At 40.1% G+C, this 24593-nt stretch overlaps 1 protein-coding gene across 5 annotated transcripts in view; it reads left to right on the top strand.

Moving 5' to 3' along the window:
- NLGN4X (neuroligin 4 X-linked) overlaps positions 1-24593 on the top strand; it is a 346508-nt gene that overhangs the window by 305908 nt on the left and 16007 nt on the right. For all 5 annotated transcript variants that reach the window (XM_025373357.1, XM_025373356.1, XM_025373358.1 and 2 more), the window contains one exon: positions 21193-21378. In XM_025373357.1, coding sequence (XP_025229142.1) covers positions 21193-21378 — 186 coding nt within the window. The remainder of the gene's footprint in view (positions 1-21192; positions 21379-24593) is intronic.

Raw genomic sequence — 24593 nt, 5'->3', positions numbered from 1 at the left:
ATATACTTATTATTTCATTAGTTGTCAAAACTTTCAAAATGGCTTTCATCTATTTCTAAAAAGAATCCCAAATGTTCCAGGAAGAATTTCCTAATGTTCTGGTTTTGAATATCACATAATTCATTTATCAGCGTATACCATAGCTATGACCACAGATGACAAAATATTAAGTAATTCGTAATGACAATTTGACAATGAAGGGTTTTGGAATTGCTTTGCATGTTTTTGATTGCAGTATGAATTTTTAACCAAAGACTTGTATGAGCTCCAGAGAGCAAATCCACTACATTTCCCCACTCTGCCTCCCAACCCATCACTAGATAGATCCATTGTGGAGTTTTTTACTTCTTTGTGGTATATTAAAACAAAGGATATAATATCCCCTGATTGTGGATGAAAGCGATGGAACGTTTACTGCCATGAGAGTCCCTTATGATAAGTGGTAGTTGAACTGGAAGTTTAAAGAACTGTGGCAGACAGGATGGGGTAAATCAATAGGATCCAGGACCTAGGAATGCATCAGGAAAGACAGCGACAGGGAAGGATGAGCTAGAGTAATTGAAAGGGTGATACATATATTTGGAGCCAATTATTTTTATGCTATCATCAAGATAAAACCAGTATTTCTCACCTGGTAGATATTTCTTCTTTGCAAAGATGGATATTCCACAGTTTATTTCCACAGACGTCATGCAAATGTCAGATTCAGCGGGAAGAGGGAGTACCCCAGTGTCTTTGGCAGCACAGAATATAATGCATCGTGTTTATTTGCAAGCCTGGAGATATTCTTGCATACATATTTTATGTAGCAGATGACACTGGATTCAATTAATTGGTTCATGAGGTGGCTTTGAAATCTATTGATTGGAATTCATTATTTTGGGTTATAGTTGTTTCTATGATCCATGCACTCTACCAGGATACTCTTCATGCTTTTGCATTTAAAAGAATGACACCAAGGACTTGTGAAAGACACATTCTGGGGCTCATCCCCCACAATTTGTATTTTATTGTTCTAGGGGAGGGTGTGAGGATTTGTGCATCTACCTGCTTTCCACAAAGTAGGGTCCTTGCTGGTTTATGGACACACCATAAGTGCTGCTGCACAGAAGCATCAGATGTCATGAAGATTGTGTGTTGTTATCTACATTTCTTCTTGTTGGTCAACTGCCAGTTACTCTTTTCATAAAATATGTATCTGGGCCGGGCGTGGTGGCTCATGCCTGTAATCCCAGCACTTTGGGAGGCCGAGGCGGGTGGATCACGAGGTCAGGAGATCAAGACCTTTCTGGCTAACACGGTGAAACCCCGTCTCTACCAAAAAAATACAAAAAAATTAGCCAGACGTGGTGGCGGGTGCCTGTAGTCCCAGGTACTCAGGAGGCTGAGGCAGGAGAATGGCGTGAACCCGGGAGGCGGAACTTGCAGTGAGCCAAGGTCACACCACTGCACTCCAGCCTGGGCGACAGAGCGAGACTCCGTCTCAAAAAAAAAAAAGTATATGTCCTATATAGGGCTGAGAATGAATTTATCCCAGTCTATAGCTACAGGGAGAAGCCTACTTAATGAGCATTCTTGATGGGGCACACCACCCCTAAATATGGCATCTTAGCATTTGAGAAAACAGAAGAAGCAGGAAAGTTCTCTCTGACCTTCTCCCCATCCTTCTCCCCTAAAACCAGGTCATAAGACCCTCCTATGAGAGGAATAGAACATTCTTTTCTCTGAAGACAAAAGGACACCGAGGAAAATCTGAACACACAGGCCTTGCTAAGTTCTCCCCAGTTCATTCCCATTAGATCATATACATTTTTCCTTCAATCATACTTTCCAATGACTGTCCACTCTTTATCAAACCTAAGCATCTAAGCACAAAAATACACAGGTTTCCCTGTTTCTTTGGGTTTTCACTGCCTTATGAAGGCTCCTGTGTCATTTAAAACTGTTATTAAATGAAGTGCACTCTTTACTCTGCTTAATCTGTCTTTTGTCATAGGGGCCTTAGCCATGAAACTAAGATAGGAAGAAAATATATTTCTTTTCCCTTATATTATTCGACAGTATTCTAGTTATACATGTAAGCTTAAGCAAAATCTTATAGAATATCAAAGTAGTAAGTGTAAAATATGCGTGTGTGCACACGTGTGTGCATGCATGTATACACACACACACACCACATTGTAGGTGTGTATATGTATATACATATATATTTTTTATAAGATGTGTATGCACATATACATTTTTGTATGTGTGTGTGTGACAGAGTCTTGCTCTGTCGCCGAGGCTGGACTGCAGTGGCGCTCACTGCAACCTCCACGTCCTGGGTTCAAGTGATTATCCTGTCTCAGCCTCTGTAGTAGCTGGGATTACAGGTGTGTGCCACCATGCCTGGCTAATTTTTGTATTTTCTTTTAGCAGAGACGGAGTTTCACCATGTTGGCCAGTCTGGTCTTGAACTCCTGACCTCAGGTGATCTTCCCGCCTCGGCCTCCCAAAGTGCTGGAATTAAAGGCATGAGCCACCACGCCCAGCCGACACATAATACATCTTGTAAAATATATTTAGCAAAGTCTATTTTAAAATATTTAGTAGTTCATTCAATCTTATGTAGATTTTTTTTTCAAAATGAACAAGCTTCTGTCTTTCCAACAAAGCTTTGGAAATAATTATCGTGCGTTTTCCTCCAACAGATTAATCAGCAGATCAACTAAAACCAAAATGAGTCTTTCTCTGGGCACGGTTGTGCATGTCTATAGTCCCAGCTACTCAGGAGACTGAGGCAGGAGGATCACTGGAGCCCAGGAGTTCAAGACCAGCTTAGGCAACATAGCAAGACACCATCTCTAAAAAAACCTAAAAATTAAAAAAAAAATAAGTCTTTCAATAACTGTATGACAGGGCTAAGGTGATTTTATTTGAAAGAGGAATTAAATTTCAATGTAGCAAGTTCTATCCGTACGATAGCTTTTCTGATGGATGGAAGGGCACCAAGGGGCTTCCGTGAAGCTCAGTGACAGCATTTTCATGTGGAAGTCACTGCAGCAGAAAGTAGGGTACACATTCTTGGTAAATAATATATGATTGCACTATTGATGAATAGCATTTCAAAAGCTCTGCTGTTTATTGTCTATTGAAAGATAAATGAATCCAGCAAGTAAACTGTCTAAAATATTTGTACACTGTTATAAAATGTAAACACCTCTATCATGCTATAAATCTCCCTCCCCTCCACTAGAAAAGACTTCAAGCTGAGGTCATCCCCCTCCTTATCACATGATTGCTTGGAAGAGAGTTGTCCCTGAGGCCACCTGTCACCTAAGGGTACTTGTATTCATTTATTCAGTGTCCATGTAATGAAAGAAGAAAATAGACATACTGTGTATATAAGAACGCAGAGTTCAAAAGACTATTCTGATTGAGCAGAAGGAAGATATTAAACAAATATTAGATGAACAAAGATTGCGTGTGTGGCTTTGAAAGACAAGCCTAGGATCTTAATCTTGTTTGTATAACACAACTATTAAACCTTCCTGAGCAAAATAAATTTTCATTGAGACTTAGCATGAGGATAGAACACCAAGGGTGGGCATTCTGAAAAGTTTAGACCCAGAGGAATAACTGGCAGGCAGCGATTTAAAGTGGATACAGATTTTTGCCCTGGAGTTGCAGATGTGTGTGGGAATGAAAAAGAAAGTAATGGGTGTGATAACCAATTTAAACACCAAAAATCAGTGAGCCCCAAATATTAACCAATACTGGGATTCTACAAAGAGAGGCCATGGTAAAAATACGAATTCAGTGTTTTAACCTGTGTAGCTGGATACATTCTTGTGATATTAACACGGGAAGTAAGAAAAGAGACCAGTTTGAATGAGAAAAAGATGTTTACCTCAACATAGCACACACTGAGCTTTAGGCTGGAATAAGACATGAGTGGAGGAAGACTCAGTCAAACATGGGAGAAGTTAGAGCTGAAACCCAGGTAAAATCCTTCAAGTTACAGGCAGGAATCATTACCAGACGTGTGGTGGAGTCACACTGGGGATGTGAGTCCTAATGCCTGTGCAGATGCATGGGGAACGCAGTGTCTTTTTGAAGGACTGGTTTTAGCGCTGCAAGAACTAAAGTAAATTCTCTTCTACCTGCATTCTTGTTCCCCCCGGTGCTTTTATGAGGACCTAGGCAAGAATAGTATTGAACCACTTATACCATCCATCTGTTAGAAGAACCTATAATACAGAAATATTTGCTTTGGGCTGAACTCCAAACGTAATATTTAATGATTTCTCTTCAAGTTTGTTGACACATTCTACAGCTCCACATACGATTTGCTCCCAGTCATTTCCGAGATATGCTACAGAAAGTACAATTGATCAAACGTTGGCTGTAGGGATTCAAGAACAGTCCTGTGACTGCATTTTCGTTCCTTCCTGAAACTCTTCCAAGGCCGTAAAACACCTTTTTTTGTGTGTGAACTTTCTTTCTGTACCCCATTTCAGATGATATCTTCTTTCCTTTAAATACAGTCTTTTATATTTTTCTAATTGTCTGATTGCCAAAACAATATATCTTCATTGCTATAAATTTACAATATCAAAGAGCATACAGAAGAAAAATCTTTTAACAAAAGAAAACCACTGTTGATAATTTAGTTTACATACATACATACATACACATATACATACATACCTACATACATACACACATACATATATCCTCTTGGCACTTTGGGGCTCGGAGTAGAGAGCAAACCTGTGAGATAGATAGCTAGATAGATAGATAGATAGATAGATAGATAGATAGATAGATAAGAATATGTATATTCTCTCTCTCTAGACACATGACTAGGAAACAGTCTATATATAAGAACGTGTGTGTGTGTGTGTGTGTGTGTGTGTGTGTATGTATGTATTCTCTCCAGAGGTAGAATATATCTCTCTGTAGAGCAAGAGAGACATATGCATGTGTATGTATATGTATAAAACAAACAATAAAACCACAAAGGCCCAAATATCAGCCGGAAGAAACTGACCAGCTATAATGGGACAATTAGAACATCTGTAAGAATAATATGTGTACTGGATTTAAAATGACAAAGACATAAAAGTTCACGTATTCATGATGACACCCAGAATAAAACTCACTGGTTATATTACTAGGCCACGATCACATTTTCCTGAATCTTGATCAATAAAAGAATCATGCTTTTTTCCCACTTTTCCTATATATATTGAATTTCAGAGTAACTAAAAAATTGGTGATTACAAGTAAAATTTCAGATAATATATGCAGAAAAAACAATACTATCAGAAAATCATTATTGTGTGAAACCCCAAAATAAATAAGTACATTAATCTGTCCTCACACTGCTATAAAGAACTGCCAGACACTAGGTAATTTATAAAGGAAAGAGGTTTAATTGACTTGCAGTTCCACATGGCTGGGGAGGCCTCAGGAAGCTTACAATCGTGGCAGAAAGGGAAACAAACATGTCTTTCTTCACATAGTGGTGGCAGGAGAGAGAAATGAGTGCCCATTGAAGGGGGAAGTCCCTTAGAAAACCATCAGATCTTGTGAAAACTGATTCACTACCACAAGAACACCATGGGGGAAACGTCCCCCATGATTCAATTATCTCCACCGGGTCCCTCCCATAACACGTGGCAATGGAACTACAATTCAAGATGGGATTTGGGTGGGGACACAGCCAAACCATATCAATAAGAGATCTAGGAAATTATCTCTGATTATTTAAAAAGCTTAGTAGATGTGTGTGTATATATATATAGTGGGATTCATTACCAACTGAATGTAATTATCAACCACTCTTAAGATAATTAAAAGTAACACTAGCAGGTATCATATAAGGCCTTATTAAATTCGGTATAAAGTACAGAGCAGTTCCTAGGTGCATTCTTTCCTACAAAGGGCACCATAACCCTAAGGAAGAAAAACAAGATTTGATTAGGAAACATTCTGTTAATTCTAGAACATGGGGTGTTCTTCAACAGTAATGTTCAAAGTGTGGTTCACAAAGCAGCAACTTGTTAGAAATGCAAAATTTGGGATCCTATACCTGGGAGGAGGTTTCCTGAATCTGAAATTGAGGGTGTGAGTTGCAAACTATTCTTTCTTTCCCAAGCCCGTCAGTGATGTTTATGCTTGATAAAATTTCATGGGACAGTTCATTGATTTCCATAAGAAATTAACGATGTAAGAAAATAAGAAGAAGAATTTTATTATGGAAAAGAGGGTGTCATTGTTTTCACTTGCCTTCTCTATAAATGTGTGGATCACAACATTTGCTTTTCATTAAAAGTATTCAGATACATATACATATTTGAAATACATGTGCCTATACCTTAACCCCAAAACAGCTCATTAAGAATCTCTTCCACTGGGACATGGGCATCAGTATTTGTTAAAATATCACTAAGTGTTTAGTGTGAATGATGAGGGAAGAAAGAATATATTTTCACCAAGCTTGTGAGGTGGGCAGTTTGGGGCCAGGGGAAGAAGGCAATGAAAGAACTTGGGTGATAAGCAGCTGTCACTTGCAAAACAACTTATTGTTAATGAATTGGGACTTTAAAAATTTTTTTTATTTTCATAGGTTTTAGGGGAACAAGTGGTATTTGCTTACATGAGTCAGTTCTTTAGTGGTGATTTGTGAGATTTTGGTGCACCCATTATCCAAGCAGTATACACTGAACCCAATTTATAGTCTTTTATCCCCCACCCCCTTCCCACCCTTTCCCCTTGAGTCCCCAGAGTCCATTGTGTCATTCTTAGGTCTTTGCATTCTCATAGCTCAGCTCCCACTTATGAATGACAACATAAGATGTTTAGTTTTCCATTCCTGAATTACTTCACTTCAAATAATAGTCTTCAATCCCATCCAGGTAGCTGTGAATGCCATTAATTCATTCCTTTTTATGGCTGAGTAGCACTCCATCATATATTTATGTACCACAGTTTCTTTATCCACTCGTTAATTGATGGGCATTTGGGTTCGTTCCACATTGTGACCCAATGCTTTTAAAATAGTGTGTGTGTTTGGCCATGGACATAAGCCAGAACACTAGAAAAATTGTTTACTGAAAGCCATCTTAGTTTCAGGAACACAAAGGAAATGAGGTAATGTGTGAAAAGAACTTCAAAAATTGTAAGGCATTTTGCATAAAGACATTAGGTGTTTTTGAAGTTTCTATTTAAATGTGGTGGTCAATTAGAGAGGTTTTATTTTTTTCATTTTGTGTTTGCCTTGAAAGAATTTAGAAGTATGAGAATATATAATTCATTTTGTAAAACACAATGTGTTGAACCTAATAAGATCTTTCTTGGAAACTGAACATGATCCTGGGTTTTGGAGGCATCCCATTGAAATTTAGCCATGACTCCATATTCAGCAAATTGTTGTGGACCCAGATACATCTTCGCTGACCAGAAGTCTTTCCAGAGTGGAAGATTTTAGTAAATTTACAAGTCAATCTTGTAGAATTAGGTAAAATGCATTCTGTTTTCCATCATTTGCTGATATCCCCCCACTGCTAATTAAAGGAAACACAATCCATACTTGATTTACTTATGTAAATGTAGATTACAAACCAACAACATGATTTTAAGAGTCTTAAGAAGTTGAGGGCTATTTTGAATGTTTACTCTTGGAGAAATGTATATTTAGGTGTCCTGGGCAACAAGATCAGTTGTAGAAATGGCTGGTGGGATCACATTGGTCATTAAATTCAGACATCACACATAATCAAGCAGATTTATCTCAGGGTATGTGTAACTCAACATATGAACACCATTCCAAGTATTTCCCCAGAAGGCTGGCATGGTGGCTGACGTGGTTTGGCTGTGTCCCCACCCAAATCTCACATTGAATTCTTATGAGAGGGACCCAGCGAGAGGCAAGTGAGTCATGGGGGCAGGTCTTTCCTGTGCTGTACTCATGGTAGTGAATAAGTCTCATGAGATCTGATGGTTTTAAAAAGGGGAGTTTCCCTGCACAAGCTCTCTTCTGTTGTCTGCTGCCATGTGAGACATGCCTTTTACCTTCCACCGTGATTGCGAGACCTCCCCAAGCATGTGGAATGGTAAGTCCATTAAACCTGTTTCTTTTGTAAATTGCCCAGTCTCAGGCATGTCTTTATATCAGCAGTGTGAAAATGGACTAATATATTGGCTTACACCTGTCATTCTAGCACTTTGGGAGGGCAAGGCAGGCAGATCGCTTGAGCTTAGCAGTTTGAGACCAGCCTTGGCAACATGGTGAAACCCTGTCTCTATAAAAAATACAAAAATTAGCTGGGTGCAGTGGCACAAGGGTGTATTCCCAGCTACTTGGGGATGCTGGGTCAGGAGGATTGTTTGAGCACAGGATTGCTTGAGCTAGAGATGCCCAATGCATCTCAAGGGTGCAGTGAGCCGAGATGGCGCCACTTTAGCCTGGGTGACAAAGTGAGATCCTGTCTCAAAAAATAGAAAATATTTCCCCAAAGGGGACATATGGCTTAATAGTTAGAGTTATTGTTTGTAGTGATGAATAGGTTTGGAAATAGGTAGTGGTGATAATTATACAACATTGTGAATGTAATGAATCCCACTGAATTGTATATTTTAAAATGATTAAAATGGCAAACTTATCCGACACACAGATAAATAGGTATAGATATTCATAGATATCTTCATATGGTTTTCATTCTTTTTTTATTGTTGTTGTTGTTGTTGTTGTTTGAGATGGTGCCTCCCTCTGTCGCCCAGGCTGGCGTGCAGTGGCATGATCTTGGCTCACTGCAACCTCCTCCTCCCAGGTTCAAGCTATTCTCCTGCCTCAGCTTCTCAAGTAGCTGGGACTACAGGACCGCGCCACCATGCTCGGCTGATTTTTGTATTTTCAGTAGAGACGAGGTTTCACTATGTTGGCCAGAATGATCTTGAACTCCTGACCGCAGGTGATCCGCCTGCCTCAGCCTCCCAAAGTGCTGGGATTACAGGCGTGAGCCACTGTGCCCAGCCTTCATATAGGTTTTAATATTAGTTTTGCTTAAAGACAATTTGAGGCAGCACAGCATAAAGTACTCCCCACATTTTATTTATTTAGCTTTAATTGACAAGTAATAATTGTACATATTTATGGGGTACATACTGATGTTCCAATACATGTAATATACAGTGATCAGATCCAAGTTAATTAGCATATCCATTATCTAAAACATTTATCATTTCTTTGTGTTGGAAACATTCAATTTCCTCCTTGTAGCTATTTGAAACTATATATTATATTATTTTTAACTATAGTCACCCTACAGTGCTATGGAACACTAGAACTTATTTCTCCTGTTCCCCCCGCCTCCCCACAAAGAAATAAAAGAGGCCAAATCTGACACATGAAGCAAAAGGAACAAAGACATTCAGGTCCTGGAGTTGAGCATAAATTTGACCTCACAATTTCTGGCAGATAAAGCAAAAGGAGAGAGAGAGAGAAAAAAAAATTGGTTCTGGGATTTGCATTTCCGGCAAGAGAAACCTTCTCCCTTTTCCCTCTGATTCTTGGTGAAGAGCAGTTATGATGTTGGAGATAAAAGGAGAAGATGGAAATGATGGTTCCTTGTTCTTTCCTTCTGCAGTCGCTGTCAGCTTCGCCTGTGATATTAACAGTAAGACAGCAAAGCCTGAGACCGCCTCACTAAAGACAGACCCTTCCCATTATGTGTCACGGCACCCTTCACCCTTGAATCTAGAAAATACTACCTGGGCCGTGCTAAGTTTATTCTTAAAAGCCTAACACCGAGTAGCTACCGCTGTCCAATGCATCTGCCCAAAGCAGTACTCCCCAAATCCTGAATATGCATACAAATAACTTTTCAGTGTTCATGCCTACTGCTGAATCATACCAACAGAGATTCTGATTTGGAAGTCAGCGGTGGAGGCTATGCAGTTTAAATTTTTACAGACAACTCAAGGTTGTGTGGATATATCCTGAGACAGCTCAGCCCTCCCAGGCTGTTGGTACCGTAGGGGCTGGGAGAGATTGCCCTCACCCCGCAAACACCTTCCAGGATGCAGAACAGCTCTTAATAAATACGTGTTACGGAAATAAAGGAATGCCCCTGTGCTTGGAAGTACTTGGCTGTCTCTCTCTGTCTCTCTCTGTCTCCCTCTCTGTTTCTCTCTCTCTCTCTCTCTCTCTCTCTCTCTGTGTGTGTGTGTGTCTTCGTCTCTGTCTCTGTCTCTCCTCTCTCTCTCTCTTTCTGGTTCATTTTCAATGCCACTGAGTCATACAGTGAGAAGCAGCTTAGGGTCATTAACAGATTGAAACATCAGGGGAAAAAAGTGAATATGTTTTCATTTGAATATCTATAAATGTGGCAACCTTGAGACTGTTGCAATGATAATGAAATAAGCCTATGCTATTCTTTGGAATCATTTTAGACATATACATGTCATATATATATATATATATATATATATATATATATACACACACACACACACACACACACTTACCATATGTGATCTTGTTTGACATGCCTTTTTTTGTATACAAAAGCACATGAATCGCCATGCTTCAACAATGAAGATGTTGTGTTTTGGACTAAAGGCACTGTAAACACAACATGCTATTAGCATTTTTCTTAATCATCACTACCACCCAGCCGTTAATAAGTATCTTCCTGCACAAGATAATAATAGCATCTCACATTTCCATGAAGCTTTATAATGCATGAAGGTCTTTCATATTCATCGTTTTGTTCAATGTCATAGAGAGAGGGAGCTTCAGTAACCTCAAAGCCCAGTGTGCAGAGAGAAGAGAAACGGGTTGATTCAATCATTTGGCCACAGTCCTAGGACTCTTGAATGTGTGTGTAACTCAGACAGGGTGAAAATCCCAGAAGATACATCCCCATCCCAAGGGCACCTACCCAGGTTCAATAACTTGGTTACAACCGACACACTTTGGATGACGCTGCACTCTTCACAAACACGTATCCAATACGAACCCAAACCAGAGCAAACATCAAATCCCCACTCCTACCACATATTCACATCTTGTATTACCACCGAAGCCTGCAGCACCCGGACAACATGTGTCCAGAAGATGCTGAATGTCTTCCACCCTGACTGCCACTAACTTGACTAAGCCAGGACTGACTTTCACCTGGACGACTGCAGTGGACTTCTTCCAGACGCAGCCTCCTGCAGTCCCATCCACCAGTGGCTCCTGTGAGCTTTACAAAACCATAAATCCTATCCCATCACTGCCATGTTCCAACTCTTATGCCTTGTCATTGCTTTACAATAAATTCCAACATTTTATTCTCCCTTCCATGTGTGAACTCACTTTGCCTACTCCTGGAATACCATTCTTTCACATTTCCTTGCTAATTATGAGTCGGCTATACCGGGACTCCTTCTGTTCTCCTCACCCTTTAGACATGTTCCCATTTGAAACTTTCCAACTTGTAATTCTTTTCAAGAATGTTTCCCTTTCATCATCTTGTAGCCGCTTCCTTGGCATCATTTCCTTCCATTTCTACCTCTTCAGACTGGCTTTGTTTAGAAGAAAACAATAGGAGCAAATATTTGCCAGCTGGGGTTATGCAGAAGTTTCTTACCTAGAACACAAAATGTAAGAACCGCAAGAAAATGTATTGAGGGGGCCTTCAAGACACCACGAAGAGCTCAGAGAGCAAGCTTCAGATTGAGAGAAAACAGTTACAACCAATATAGCAGAGGATTGACTTGTGTCTAGAATATATACAGATATCTCCCAACTCAGCTGTAAGTCAGGCAGCCTGCAGAGCAGCAATCCTCAACATTTTTGGCACCAGGGACTGATTTCACGCAAGATAATTTTTTCCAAGTAGGGGAATGATTTCAGTATGAAACTGCTCCACCTCAGATCATCAGGCATCAGATTCTCATAAGGAGAAGGCAACCTAGATCCCTCACATGTGCAGTTCACAGTAGGGTTCACGCTTCTATGAGAATCTAATGCCACCGCTGAAGTGACAGGAGGTGGAGCTCAGGTGGAAATGTGAGTGATGGGGAGTGGCTGTAAATACAGATGAAACTTCCCTCGCTTGCCTACCACTCACCTCCTGCTGGCCCAGTCCCTAACCAAAACTGGTGCCATGGCCTGGGGCTTGGGGACCCCTGCTGTAGAGGACAGAATAACAGCCCCCTACATATGTTCACATCCTACCTTATGCAATAAGACGGACTTGACTGATGTGATAAAGATTTTGAGATGAGGAGAGTATCTTCAAGTATCTAAGTGAGCTCAATGTAATAAAAATATCCTTATAAGACAGAAACTGGAAGCTTGGAACAATAGAAGATCTGAAGGTGAAACAGATGTCAGAGATTAAGATGCTATGCTACATAAATATATATGTGTGTGTGTGTGTGTGTGTGTATATATATATATATATATATATATATATATATATAGCCCATGAGGATTGCCTTGTTGGAGCCTATAAAGGTTTGTGAGACAAAATTTCTGAAGAGGAGAATTGTTACTGTGATGGTTGCTTAAAATCTAGGTTTTAGAGATGAGTTTGACTGTAGCTGTTCTGGTATGTGATCCATTTAATGGTGGGTTTTTTTTGTACATTAATTCTCAGAGAAAAATCTTGGCCCCAGCTATTTAAATCTCTCCATAAATAAAGACTTGCAAGCACCACTGGAACAGTTATCAAAAATGACAAATTGTTGGCAATTCTAACAATAAACTTCAGTATAGTAAGAGATATAATGGGAGTCTGTAACTGCTCTCAAATCAAACAGCCCTCCTGCTTAGTGAAAACAGAATGGCACTTAGTGAAAATCAAATTGCACTGATTTCTCTGATGCAGTCTCAAAATCAAGCCACCATTTCAGGTTTTGTTAGAAAAGTTGCTGACTTTGGGCTTAGAAAAGGCATCCCAGGTATGCATTGTGGTTGAGGATAACAGGAAGATGAGAGTTAGGATGTAGCTATCTTCAAAAAGAAAAGCAGAATCTAACATTAAGAAAAATCTTAATGTTAGAACATATAAAAATAGTATAAATAATTAAGAACTTAAAGAGGCAGAGAGTTTGGTTAAAGCAGCAAGCCAGCAGGACAATTTTAGTGTGTAGCTTAAGGTACAATACATGCATAATTTGCCCTTCCTCAATTCTAGAAAATACTGTCTTCTTCAATAACCTTTCTATTCTTGAAACTAAGCATTCCACTGGGATTTTAGCTATTTTATATGCGGTCATATTTACTTTGCTACTGTGCATGTGATTACATCTAAGTTCTAATTCATCTAATATATGTGCATTACTTTAATATTTCATTCATCTAATAGGAATTCTAATTCATGTAATACAGTGTTGTATAAGTTGTCTTTTTACTTATATGCATTTTACAGTGCCCTGAATAGCACTGAAGTACAAAAGATGTGTCCTAATATGTGTTTTGTGTCCATACTTTGATGGTGAAAAATATCACTTTACATTCAAATGAGTTTTAAAATACTCTCATTAAAAACAAATGAAAACTTAAATGAAAAAAAAAAAAACCTTTTCTGTAATTTTTCAAGATATCTATGGAAATGCGCTGAACTACTGCATTATTTCCCCCAGATTTTGCTTGGGTCATCATGGCTACTTCATACATTGTTGAATGAGCATTTTCCATAAATTTCATAGCATAAGTAAAAGCTATGATGTGCTTTTTGCCTTGTCTTTCTCTTCTCACTTTAAATACTTAGTAAGCAGATTAAATAAATAATACCCCCTTGATGCAAAATTATTCACAAATAAATGATATCTAATTCATTCTTTGAAATACCATCAGAGAACACACCATCTCTCTTTACCATCTGTACAATTTTAGAGTCAAAGTCTAATTTGACCAGCAGTCAACATTTTCCCTTTGGACTCCTTTCGTATATTTGAAGGACATTTCTTTGTTCCTAGTATGTGTACATGAAGCAAAACTAAACTGCATGGCTTCTGATATTCATGAAAGCAGGCTAGTAGGTAACCATTTCTGAACACATTCCACACCAGGCACAATGCTGTTTCTTGTACATTGTCCGGTTGAGTTCCTCAGCTTGCTATGGGAGGGCTACAATTCTCCTCCCCATTTCACGTATAAAGAAAGTGGGACTTTGAAATCTTAAGTCATGTGCTTGAAGCTTTACAATAGATTCCACCACAAGGATGTCCGACTGAATCCATTGCAAGCAGTAACTCCAAAAGCAGTCACCAAGCAAATGCCCTTCGTGTAAAGTGATACGTTCTGTAACAGAAATTCATTGAAAGCCATTTACTGTGTTGAGAGAATAAGGATAATCATACAGGACACTTTTGGAAAGGGGCCCCACATTGGTAGAGAGATATGGCCAGGTTCTACCTGAGTATGCAGGCGACCCCTGCAGAAGATGCAGAGATTGACCTTCAGGTCACACTGACCTTTCAAATGGTGCTGGGTCCATCAGCTAGCGGTGCAGCTTTGTGTGCGGCCATAGTCCACAGGAAGGTGTGCTCAGGCAAGGTGTTCAAGGCAATTTATGGTTGCCAGCAGCCCTACAGAGGGCACCCTAGATCTTGGGGACTTCATATAAAAAGGCAAGCATATCAAAATGCAAGGCATATTCTGGAAATAGCAAGTGTTGTGGTGAATTTGCAGGCTCAGGAACATAATTAGGGCATCCCTTGAGAAGGCCACATGGGCCCACACAGAATGATGCTTGGATTTCCAGTAATGAATTTGTTTGTCCAACACACTCACTTTATTGTGTGGGTGATTGTTGTTGCTAAAAAGGAGATTTAAATTATGAACAAAATATAAACAGATATTAGCAATAAAACGTGAACATTCCCTATAGCCACATGCTTCGAGATAATCACTCTCCACTGTTTGAATTCCTTCCAGATTTTGTTTTTTAATAAAATAAATGGGCTGGACGCAGTGGTTCACGCCTTAATCCCAGGACTTTGGGAGGCTGAGGCAGGTGGATCACTTGAAGTCAGGTGTTCGAGACCAGCCTGGACAACATTGCAAAACCCCATCTCTACAAAAAATACAAAAATTAGCCACAGGTGGTGGCACATGCCTGTAATCCCAGCTATTTGATGGGCTGAGGCAGGAGAGTCGCTTGAATCCAGGAGACAGAGGTTGTAGTGAGCTGAGATTGCAGCACTGCACTCCAGTCTGGGAAGCAGAGCGAAACTCCGTCTCAAAAAAAATACATAAAAATATAAAATAAGATAAATGATACATAGTATTCAGTAGCCCAGTATTTTTTCTTGAGACACCTTAGATGTGTTTCTGTGTCCATGCATGTAAATACTCCTTAGCACTTTATGCAGGCAAATAGTATTTCATAATATGGATCCAGCCAAGACAATCCGTTCAAGTCTCTGACTTGTGAACATTGATCTTGCTGCTATTGTTTGTTTTTAAAATTACAATCCGTGTGAATTGTGGAGCCTTGGGTGGCTATTTTTATGCATCAGAATAAAGATTTTCATAGAAAGCATTCAAAGAATTAGGACTCCTGGGTCAGAAGTTTCCAATTTTCATTCTCCTGAGTTTTACCCATTCTCTTACACTGGAGACCATCATGATGATGTTGATGGTGTGGAAATTCAGAGGAAACTAAAAGGACGTAGCACCCAAGTGGTTAGGTCCTGGGGAACTGTAGTTCTCATCTCAGGCACTAGGTTGCAGACCCAGGGAGGGAGAAGATGTACAAGCTCTTTGAAAAGTAAAAACAAAAGGATGTGACAGCCAACTGAATGTGAGTCAGCAGCAAATCTGGAGAAATATCCAAGGAGAAAGTGTTCAGCTGAAAATACTCAAAGTTGGCTGGGCACGGTGGTTCACACCTGTAATCCCGGCACTTTTCGGAGGCTGAGGCAGGCAGATCAATTGAGCTCAGGAGTTCGAGACCAGCCTGGCCAACATGGTGAAACCCCATCTCTACTAAAAATACAAAAATTAGCTAGGTGTGGTGGCGTGTGCCTGTAATCCCAGCTACTCAGGAGGCTGAGGCAGGAGAACTGCTTGAACCTAGGAAGTGGAGGGTGCAGTGAGCCAAGATCATGCTGCTGCACTCCAGCTTAGGCGACAGAGCAAGAGTCTGTCTCAAAAACAAAAAAAAGACTCAAAGTTGACTCAAAGAGATTTGTTTCCAGGCTGGCCATTCCCAAATTTTCATTTCCATGAAACTCATTTATCAATTATCTTCAAATTTTGATGTTTTATTGTTTAATAAACAAGCTGTATTTATTATTTTATATTTTGTTCCTAAAATATGATCAATTTCAGTTTTTGTTTTGTTTCATGTAATTTAAACTAAAGCACTTAAAAAATACCTATGCAGCTTCATTCCAGATAAATGTGTGGGGATATTATCTATTTTATGAAAATAGTACAAGGAATCTCAATAGTAGTTCATGGGCCCCAGAGTTTGGAAACCTGTGATATAAAAATCATGTGTCTGTTATAATTGTTTTAGATTTTCTCTATTGACATTGGAAATAGACTTTGGTTCTGTGCAATACTGATGTGATAACATGATACAATTGGAGATTGTATACAACTCATTCCATTTTTAAGTAAAAACTAAAAATAAAAGGCACTGGATTTCAAGCAGCTGCGCCTATCAGACAACAGAATTTGAATGCAGTACATCAGCTTCCCTCCCTTCCAGCCCATCCTGTGCAATGTATGCTTCTGTGTTAAATCCTACATGTTTTCAATCAGAAAATTAAAGGTTCACCTTGTAATAAATGATCTCCTGAATGATTTCCTATAACCGTTAAAGATTAGTTTTGCATCTATTTGACTGATTTTTGTTTTTTATGCTTCTGCTTTCATTCTCACCCGATTTCTTTTTGACCTCATTTGCATGACCTAACACAAATTCTGTTTCTTCTCATTGAATTATTTTTATTTAAACATTTCTTGTTTGATATCACTTCTTTAGTTTAAAGGTACACAGATGTATGTCTGTGTACATATACATTTATAAACACACATACATATATATGGTTATATATGCATATATATACACATACCAGGTGAATTACACACCCTGAAATGGTGAAAGATATTTAACTTCTTTATTCACTTAATTATCTCCTGGTTACTTGTCTCCAAAAAAATGCTTACTGTGTTTATGCAAGGAACAATCTCCTAAAAGAAAATGGATTGTGGCTTTAACGTCATATAACAATGTCTTTTGTTAATTGAAAGAAAAACAATATCTGACCCCATTGGGTTCCTTACCATTGACTTGCAGTGCATGGAGAAACAAAAGACCTGCAGTTATTCTCCTAAGCCCTGTGATATAATTCAAAATGAGAGGAAATATCTACATTATTATCTATAATAAAAATTGGAAACTTTTCTGTTGTAACAACAATATTAAGCCTGAATAGAAATACTCATGTTTATATGATATTCACTTCAGTCAACATGCAGCAGGAAAAACTGTGATTCCTGGTTTTAGTCCTCTTTTCCATGAAACCTGTTTTTAAATAACCATACTAACTGAATGTACTAGTCTGTTCTCATGCTGCTAAAAAAGACATACCTGAGACTGGGTCATGTATAAAGAAAGAAGTTTAACAGACTCATAGTTCCACATGGCTGGGGAGGCCTCACAATCATGGTGGAAGACAAAGTAGATGCAAGGTCACATCTTACATGGTGTCAGGCAAGAGAATGTGTTCAGGGGAACTGCCATTTTTAAAACCATCAGATCTCATGACAGTTATTCACTATCATGAGAACAGCATGAGAAAAACCCAGCCCCATGATTCAGTTACCTCCTACTGGGTCCTTCCCATGACACATGAGGATTATGGGAGCTACAGTTCAAGATGAGATTTTGGTGGGGACACAGCCAAACCAGATCACTGAACATATCTATTGATACCTCTTGTGTGTGTATTTTTGTTATTGTTGTTCCTTCCAGGGCCCTGGATGAAACTTGGCATCAACGTAGCCATTAACATGGATTAATTCACATGGTGCTCGGGTTTTTCCTGAATAGTTTGGCAGACAGGGGCTAGGGAATGAGTGCTGCTGATTGGTTTAGGATTGCAACGATAGGGGTGTGGAAAACAGTCCTAGTGCACCCAGCTGGCCTCTATGTGGGGACACAGAGGAGTCGCTGGTTCCAGTAGGACCAATCAGTTGTCAGAAATGCAAAAGCCTGAAAAGACATCTTAAAAGGCCAATCTGTACTATGCTTATTACCTGGGTAATGAAATAACCTGTACCTCAAACCTCTGTGACATGCAATTTACCTACATAATAAACCTACAGGTATACCCCTGAACGTAAAATAAAAGTTTTAAAAAGGCAAATTTTAGCTTCTAGTGATTGGGGAAGTTGCAAATCTTGTGAACTCTGGAATAATGACTGGTAATCATTCAACTAAGCCTACATCTTAGCAGAATTCAGGCCCCTCTCATATTTTAACCTGGTGGCCTTTTATTAGTTTTACAAAGGCGGTTTAATTTTAAGAGGGGCTATTATCATTTAAACTACAAGTTCAGTTTCTCCCAAAGTTAGCTTGGCCCATGCCCAGAGCAGTATGGAAGTTAAAGGCAAGATGGAGTTGGTTAGGTCCGATCTCTTTCACTGTCATAATTGTCTGACTGTTACACGTTTTGCAAAGGTGGTTTCAAGATGAAAGGACCTCTTGTAAAGAGCATAAAATTGTTGCATTCATTGTGTACCTGAAACAGGCACTCCCCCTTGTTGATAGTTTAAAAAGAAAAATAATAATAATCTCTGGATGTTGTAATAAATGAAAATTCCATGGCAGAAACTGTGGAAACACCAGCTTCAAAACAGCACATTCATTTGTTAAACTGAAGAGATCCATGGATTGTCATTTCCCTCAGCCAGCCTGTAGGATATTTGGAAGAATTTCAGAACGTCAAAGATCAAACCCTCCAATAGGATGCTGTTAGAAGAACTAAGATTTTTGAAGGCAGGGAATATTCCTTAGCCTGCTTTGGGAAAGGTTAAAACACTCTCGTTTTGCTAGGGAGGAAGAGGTGGTGGTGGAAGAAAGGCCAGTGATTTACTGTGTGTAGAAAATCTTCATGCTCCTCCACAGAAACAAAATAAGCCAACAGGTCATTCTGCAGAATTGAGAAAGAGAGAACAGTGAGTGAAGAAAAGACGTGCTGAAGACAGAATTGTTCTGTTAGAAAATTGCTTGTGCCTTAGGAATTAATCACCTCTTTCTTTGATAGAGGAAGAAAGCATTGCCCTATAGTATTATGGGGCACCCAAACTGACATGATTCGTCATTGTCGTATGTACCCTGCATGAAAGGATCTTTTCTCCCAAGCAAAGCCTGATGCTTTTTATGGACGACCGTGTCAAAGATGTAGGGATGGAGATAGGTGTCACACAACATTTTTGGCATGAAGCACTAATTAGTAATTGCTAATTAAATAGGGAGGAGACTTGGGTAATGTCTGAACGTACCCACTAATCGTAGCTAATCTCACGTCACATCCCTCTGAACTTTAAAGAAGATCGCATTGGTAGGATGTGTCTTAAGTATCCAACCTCGCAGTTGCAACGCTGCCTCTCTTTGAAGCTGCAGGAGATAGTGACTCCTGATTCAGGCTTGGAATTTTTATTGTCATTGTTGAACGAAAATCGTCCTGTGACTTTCTTTGGAGCCAGGCCATTTCCTCCTTTCCAGCTCAGAGCATTTTTCCACCGGTGCTCAGGAAAGCTCACGGAAGAAAAGCTGGTTGACTCAATTGGTATGCAGCCTCATCCTCTACTTTTTGTTTTAAAAGTAGAAACCAGCACTCAGTCACTCCTTGGAATGCCATCAACTTTGGTTAGGGATGTGCTTTGGAGGAATTGATTTGATGTTATTTTAGGGCTTAAAGCAGCCTGTCTTCATGCAAACATGACTGCAGGTGGCCATAATTGTGTACTAAGCATCCCTTGAAATGAGTGAATGGCATAGCTCTTGGAAAAAAGAAATTGTATAGAAGGGGCAGATATCATAGTTGGGTATTTGGGGAAGGCTCAAATAAGGACGCGAAATGGTTAAAAAAAACTTTTTAAAATTCTTTGTCTTTTTGGAAGGCATATCTAGTACAGATTTGGACATAAAGTTGGGTTAAAGTTTATGCAATGAATTAAACTTGCAAGATGCTTTAGAAAATATTCCTAGTTTTGAATCTGAGTAGGAGAGTGTATGTCTTCCGAAACATGACTCCAAAACATCAGAGGAAAACAGTTTTTCCAAGTCAAGCTGTTTTTTCAATGCGAAAGGAACAAACAATAAAACAGATTAACTCGTAACTTTGCTATCATTAATACCACAATTGCCATTTTTCAACTACTAAGGAGAAATTAAGAATTGTATGCCTTGAGTAAAATCTAGATCCTCAACTCACAGAATCCTTCCTTTTAAAATAAGGAGGGCCAGCTACTGATATTTTGGGAACAGTTGGGGAGATGTGAATATTCATTAGCTTTTGGGTGAGGTTCAATAATTACATTTTTTTTGTATGTAACTCATATTTTTGCTATGTAGGAAAATAGAGGGGCATACTATTTGTGAGTGGGATCTAGTGGAGTCTGTAACTTACTTTGTTTCTTAAGCGTTAAAAGGAGTTAAAACAAAATGTTAATAACTAATTCAGTGAGAAAAACAGGCGCACACTGCCTTTATATACAAGGACATATTCTTAGACAGACACACATGTGCACTTACACCCACTGCCCCCCCCCACCCCACACACACGTACTGTTTTCCCTGAAAACTTTCTTGTAGGAGTCTGTTGCATTTTTCAAAAAAGAAAATGAAAATGTGCACAGAAATGATGCCTTGAACCTAGTAAAATTTACGACGTCTTCTGGGATCGCTTCATGTTATTAATATTTTAGATTCATTTTGCCTTCTATATTAGCCACATGTATACCCAAAGATGCCATGGTATCATAACATCAACCTAAACAGTAACCATTATTTATATAATTATTTCTGCCACAACATTTTTTCTCCTCTTCTTCCTCTAATTTATGGGGGTGAGGGTTGAGGAGAGAGAGAATGAAGAAGACAAGCTATGAGATATCTTTTCAAATAGCAGAGATGTGTATGCACTTTTTATATTTGACCACCAAAAATGTCTTGTGTTCTTTTGTAGGGTTTTTAAGTACCGGTGACCAGGCAGCAAAAGGCAACTATGGGCTTCTGGATCAGATTCAAGCACTGAGGTGGATCGAGGAGAATGTGGGAGCCTTTGGCGGAGACCCCAAGCGAGTGACCATCTTTGGCTCGGGGGCCGGGGCCTCCTGTGTCAGCCTGTTGACCTTGTCCCACTACTCAGAAGGTAATAATGGCGCCCCTAGGGCGGACAGTCTAATGCACTGAATCAAGAAATGAATGGTCAGAGTTCATATCTCAGATGCATGTCCGGGTTGCTAGAAGTCACTCTGGCAACAGAAAATGCCCAAAAGATCAGATGAATCCATCTTCATGTCTTTTAAGTCAGCTTTTGTTCCATTTGCTCTGTCACCCAGGCTGGAGTGCAGTGGCACGATCATAGCTCATTGCAGCCTCCAACTCCTGGGCTTAAGACTTCCCCCATCTCAGTCTCCTGAATACCTGGGACTACTGGCTGATTTTTTAAACTTTTTATAGAGAAGTGGTCTTGCTGTGTTTGCCTGGGCTGGTCTCAAACTCATGGGCTCAAGCAATCTTCCTGCCTTGGCCTCTCAAAGTGCTGGGATGACAGATGTGAGCCACCATGCTTGGTCAGCAATATTTTTCTCCTAATTTAAATGTGTGACAATTAGGTGTTGGTTACAATGATTGGAACAAAATAACTACTTTAGAAGTCTCGACACTTTTGTTTCTTTTGCCATTCTGACTGTATTTGACTATTTGAAATTTTATTAACTTCTAGCTACAACTTAGTAAGAGTGATATGGAAGAGACAGTATGTGGATAAGGGATGCCCGTGTATAGATTTTGTAACCATCAGGGCTTTTAGCCACATGTTTTTTAAGAAGTCACTTCTCTAATTTATATTAATTCTTTAAATCTTCTGGAAATATTGAAACATGTCCGGTGCATTTGTTTAGAAGTAGATTCTACCCAGAGGAATAGTGTCTCTCTCCCTGACTGTCTCCCTCCATCTCTTCTTGCTCTTCCCCTCCCACTCTTCTCTCTCCCTCTCTCATCCTCTCTTCTCTCTCCCTCTCTACATCCTCCTCCCTCTCCCTCTCGCCCACTCCCTCTCTCTCTTTTGCTCTGTCTCTCACTCTCTCTGTCTCTCTCTCTCGCCTCCCTCTACTGTCTCTCCCCCCTCCCTCTCTCTCTCTCCCTCACACTGTCCCCCCTCCTCTCTCTCCCTTCCCCCCCTTTCCTCTCTCTCCTTCTCTCTGTCTCCCCACTCTCTTCCTCACTATCTCCTTTCCTCTCTCCCTTTCTCCCCTCTCCCTCTGTCCCTCTCTTTGTTTCTTTCTCTCTCTCTCCCTCCCTTTCTTCCTCTCCTACAAATACAACTTTCAGCAAAGGACCTCCTTCCTGGTCAGGTCAGCATGCAGCACTAGGAGGTGTCCACAGATTGCTTTCCCCTCTCCCTTCCTCTCTCTCCTGCAAATATGACTTTTAGGAAGGACCTCCTTGCTGGGTCAGTCAGCCTGAGGTCCTCTGCTTATCCCTGTGGGAGCTCCAAACCCTCCCTGGGGCCCTGGTGTTACCCTGGAAAAAGCTGATATTGGCAAAGCAGAGAAAGAGGAAACCGCAAAAACACATGTGCATCATGTTACCTCAACCAGACGTGCACTTGGACAGGTAGTCAGCATAGGCAACCGTACCCAACCAGATGTGCACTTGGACAGGTAGTCAGCATAGGCAACCGTACCCAACCAGATGTGCAATTTGGGAGACCGAGGTGGGAGGATTGCTTGAGTCCAGGAGTTCAAGATCAGGAGTAATCACTTAGGCAGATGGTTATACTGCCTAAGTAATGGTCAGCATAGGCAGCCACACCCCGAGCCCTACAGGAGTGACTGAGGCTTTCCCCGGAGGCTCACTCGGTGGATTCCCTGCTGTCCCTTTGTGAAGGAGGCTCCCTGCAGTATCCGATGGGAGACTTCAAAGGGGAGTCCACAGGAATTTGAGGCAATTGGTTCTGGAAACAGGATCACAAATTCTTGGCTGTGGCCTAAAAGGAAGAAGCAGGAAAATCTGCAGAGCAGATCCAGCCCTGGGTTACCAGGCCACGTGCAAATGAATATCCCTAATAGCCATCTCAGTCATCAAGACAGCTTTGTAATTTGTTCTGTATCGTCAGTGGTCTTCAGAATGGCACCACACTGACTGACCCTGAAGTTCTCAAAACCTTCATGGAATTTTTTTTTTATTTTCAGGGACTCTCACTCTGTCTCCTAGGCAGGAGTGCAGTGGCACAATCTTGGCTCACCGCAACATCCACCTCCTGGATTCAAAACGATTCTCCTGCCTCAGCCTCCCGAGTTGCTGGGATTACAGGTGCCCACCACTGTGCCTGGCTAATTTTTGTATTTTTAGTAGAGATGGACTTTCACCATGTTGGCCAGGCCAGTCTTGAACTTCCTGACCTCAAGTGGTCCACCCACCTTGACCTCTGGAATTATTATTTTTAAAGTTACCAGCTGGATATTGTGGCTCATGGCTGTTATCCCAGCACTTTGGGAGGCTGAGGGGAGAGGATGGCTTGAGCTCAGGAGTTTGAGACCAGCCTGGTCAACGTAGCAAGACCCCTTTTGTACAAAAATAAAAATAAAAACCAGCTGGGCCTGGTGGCACTTGCTTGTGGTCCCAGTTACTTGGGAGGCTGAGGTGGGAGGATCGCTTGAGCCAGGGATGTTGAGGCTGCAGTGAACTGTGAGGTTCCACTTCAGTCTGGGTGACAGAGTGAGAGCCTGTCCCAACATAAATAAATAAATAAATAAATAAATAAATAAATACAATTAAAAAGCATGTTTCTTTAGAGTAACTGCAGGACTTTCTTCACTTCCAGCACCATCTGGACAAGTTTCTGGATCACTATGCTCCTCAGTGTCTTAATTTCCAAGATAGGACAGATGAGCGTTTCCTAAAATCCTCCAAACTCTAAATTCCTTGAGTTTTTAGTTCATAATGCTTTGCCCGTGAGACCAAATAGCCTTTGATCTCCTAGTAGTGCTAATAAGAGGAAAGGCTCATGTTTGTATTAACTTTATTTCAAAAACAGGAAAAGTGAAGAATCTGATGAACCCTTTGGTAGAGAGATTTATATGGCATTTTTGAAAATACCTAGATTTTCACTTTTCTCAATTGATACAATCACAATTGTAGATTTAGAAAGCAGTCAGAACCAACTTTAGGAGTAATCAAACACATGTAAGCCACATTAATTGGAGGGAGGTGTTAATTATTTAAGTCAATAGGTTGGAAATTATTATACCTTTGCATCAGTCATTTCTGCACGGCATGCTTCTAAACAGCCCATCAATATAATCAAGAATTATGAAAAATGCAAGCCAGGCTCCTGCCTATCATCCCAGCAATTTGGGA

The sequence above is a fragment of the Theropithecus gelada genome, chromosome X, assembly GCF_003255815.1.
Source record: "Theropithecus gelada isolate Dixy chromosome X, Tgel_1.0, whole genome shotgun sequence".
NCBI lineage: Eukaryota > Metazoa > Chordata > Mammalia > Primates > Cercopithecidae > Theropithecus > Theropithecus gelada.
Note: the sequence above shows the minus strand (reverse complement) of the source record. Positions and strands in the feature narration are given on the sequence as shown.